At 40.9% G+C, this 3,002-nt stretch overlaps 1 protein-coding gene across 3 annotated transcripts in view; it reads right to left on the bottom strand.

Annotated features, from left to right (window-relative positions):
- The window catches only part of LOC103397006 (LETM1 domain-containing protein LETM2, mitochondrial-like), a 10,123-nt gene that overhangs the window by 2,108 nt on the left and 5,013 nt on the right, over positions 1–3,002 (bottom strand). For all 3 annotated transcript variants that reach the window (XM_008335252.3, XM_025052878.1, XM_025052877.1), the window contains 6 exons: positions 2,336–2,479; positions 2,013–2,216; positions 1,629–1,748; positions 1,382–1,501; positions 1,059–1,178; positions 817–885 (listed from right to left, as the gene is read on the bottom strand). In XM_008335252.3, the coding sequence (XP_008333474.1) occupies positions 817–885; positions 1,059–1,178; positions 1,382–1,501; positions 1,629–1,748; positions 2,013–2,216; positions 2,336–2,479 (777 nt within the window). The remainder of the gene's footprint in view (positions 1–816; positions 886–1,058; positions 1,179–1,381; positions 1,502–1,628; positions 1,749–2,012; positions 2,217–2,335; positions 2,480–3,002) is intronic.

Here is a 3,002-nt window from a genome sequence, read left to right on the forward strand (position 1 = left end):
GATGATACTCCACATTGTCTTCCTCCTCAGAAACCTGCTCATCTGAATCGCTATGCTGCTCTGTGTCCTCTCCCTCATTTTCACCATAAACATGATCCAGAATTTGGCCAGAACCTCATTTTTGCATGCTGTAAATTGTAAAAGTGCACTCTGCAAGTCAAATGGCCACTCAAATTAGTGAATTCACTTCACATCTCTGGACATGCCCATCTTTGTTTTGTTTTTGTGCAGGTATACTGGAAAACCACGCAAAATGAGAATCCCCTAAAGCTCACATGATTAGGAGAGGAGCTGGCTGTCAGTGTGTCAGCTGACAGTGCACAGTGAAATGATTTCAGTTTTGGCTCTAATTATTGCTCTATAATTGTATTATTATAACTGGGTTGAAACCGACCCTAACAACACAAAGGTCTTATTTTCCACCAGAGCATTTTATGCTTTAGTGAAAATATATTTTTTGTTTTATTTTGTTGAAATAGAGATTCCTGACAAAGGTAAAAAGCCTTGATACAAACAAATTGAACAAAGTGATTTTATTCTGCATTTAAAATTTAAAATGGGTCGGTGCCAACCCTAACACAAGAGGAAGATTAAAACCTCACATAACAACTTGCTGTTTGTTTTTTTTCTACTGCCTGTGTTTTTCTTGGGGTCGAATGTCAATCTCTTTCCCAGTACTTCTACTGATTGTACTACTTAACATATCATGTGTGGATGATCAGTGCTGGTAGAAACTAACTGGATTCTGCATGAATCGGTTCTACACTGGGTCCTGTGGGTGTAACAGCCCAGTGATCTTCAACAGTAGTTCCTCACCTGAAGGACTTCAGCGGGTGTCAGCTGTTCGTCTGAGACCACGGGAGCTCTGTCTCTTAACTCTTCCACCTAAAACATGATGTCACATCATTATTATAATACATGCAACAGCAGTGACTGAGATTTCTGCCTCAATACAAATGTTACTTTTACTGTACAAACATGAATCTTTTATCGACTGCACATAATTGATCAGAATTAGTACAGTCTGTTACTGCTTTGCATTTCAGGAACTCACTCACCGATCGGTCTTTGATGATGAGAGCGGGATCCACCAACATGTCAGTACCGACGGAGGAGGAGGGGTTAGCTCCTGTGTTCTCCACTGGGAGGGCAGGAGAGGGAGGAGAAGGGGCAGCTTTCTGCACGAACAACATAAAACCATCAGGTAAACAGACTGACTACATCAGACAAAAGATAAAAAAGCTGCTTGGTTTCACATTTTTCTCCAGTAGCTGCATTTGGATCTCTTCTTCAGACATGTGGCGTATTATTAACTGCCTCAATAGTTTGACGCTTACTGTGAAGAAAAATATTTAACAGTTAAAATAAAAAAAAAACTAACCTCTAGTTTGGGAACAGGTGGGATGACTGGTGGTTTTGGTTTGAGCTCAGTCAAGTACATGGCTCTGGAGAGCAGCAGCAGTGAGGGAGGGACGTTCTCCTTCAGGTGCAGATCCAGCCACTGATGGAGGAGAAAAAAAAGCTTTACCAAGAGATGACCAATCCTGACATGTGCAGTGTTAGGCTAAATAATATAGAAAAATGAGTAGGAAAACCATGCATGTCAGTAGAAGTGCTCAGTTACTGACCTGCTGCAGCTGCACACGTAGCTGATCACTGGTCAGACCCAGTGACCTCATCCCACGGTTGTGACAAGCTGCCTGTAATTCTGACACACTCATAGCTGCCACACCCTCTGCTGAAATCATCTGTGGAAAAAACATGAGGAGAAGATTTAGAATTTGGCATAAGAGTGAGAATAAATGACAACTCAATATCAGGGGCTAGATTTTCTATAGAAAACCTATAAATTAAAAATGTATTCATACATTTATTTACCTGCATTATAAATTTTGTGTAAAAAGTTATGAGATGACTTTTCCAAATTCATTATCAGAAACCACAGGTTTGACCTTGAAAATAAAAATGTTTTGTCTGTAACCACAACCAAATCACAATCCTTTGTCCCTCACCTCATCATCTGATTTTATGGTCCTCAGCTGCATCATCAGCTGAAACCGCAGCAAGTTGTTGGTGCCGATGGGCTGCAGCTCCAGCAGTTTGCACAGAGCCACCAGCTGGGGGCGCTCCAGGTGCTCCAGCGTGAGTTCGTCTTCAAACAGCTTAGAGAACTGGACAATGTCTTCTGTTTTGGGCTGCTCACCGGTGCCACGAACCTATAAAAAAAAAACCCCCACAGGTGTCACTAAAGTAGGTGCAGTTTACACATCTCCAAAAGTTTAAAACAAATACCATTAGAGGTTTACATCCAGATTGTGAAAGCTCTGGCTCCTACCTTTTGGACATATGTGGAGAAGCGCTGTGTTTCATTCTCGGACTGAGCTTTAGCTTTGTTCCTGATGGCCATCTCTGCAATGGTCTCCTGCAGAAACTTAGCTAGCTCCAGCTTTGCTGCCAGACCCTTCGTCTGCTTCTCCTCCTGCAGGAGAGAGAAAAAAAATTAAAACATTAAAATACAGCAACATATACAGTGGTATGAAAAAGTTTGGGCACCCCTGATCATTTTCAAGATTTTCCTTTATGTATCATTGGTTGTTTGGAACAGCAATTTCAATTAAATATATCATATAGCAAACAAACAGTGATATTTAAGAAGTGAAATGAAGTTTATAGGATTTACAGAAAGTGTGCCATAATTACTTAAACAAAAGTAGGCAGGTGCATAAATTTGGGCACCCCAACAGAAAAATTACATCAATATTTAGTAGATCCTCCTTTTGCAGAAATAACAGCCTCTAAACGCTTCCTATAGCTTCCAATGAGGGTCTGGATTCTGGTTGAAGGTATTTTTGATCATTCTTCTTTACAAAACATCTCCAGGTTTGATGGTTTCTGAGCACGGACAGCCCGCTTTAAAACAGACCACAGATTTTCAATGATATTCAGGTCTGGGGACTGAGATGGCCATTCCAGAACGTTGTACTTGTTCCTCTGCATGAATG

The sequence above is a fragment of the Cynoglossus semilaevis genome, chromosome W (genome assembly GCF_000523025.1).
Source record: "Cynoglossus semilaevis isolate Cse_v1.0 chromosome W, Cse_v1.0, whole genome shotgun sequence".
NCBI lineage: Eukaryota > Metazoa > Chordata > Actinopteri > Pleuronectiformes > Cynoglossidae > Cynoglossus > Cynoglossus semilaevis.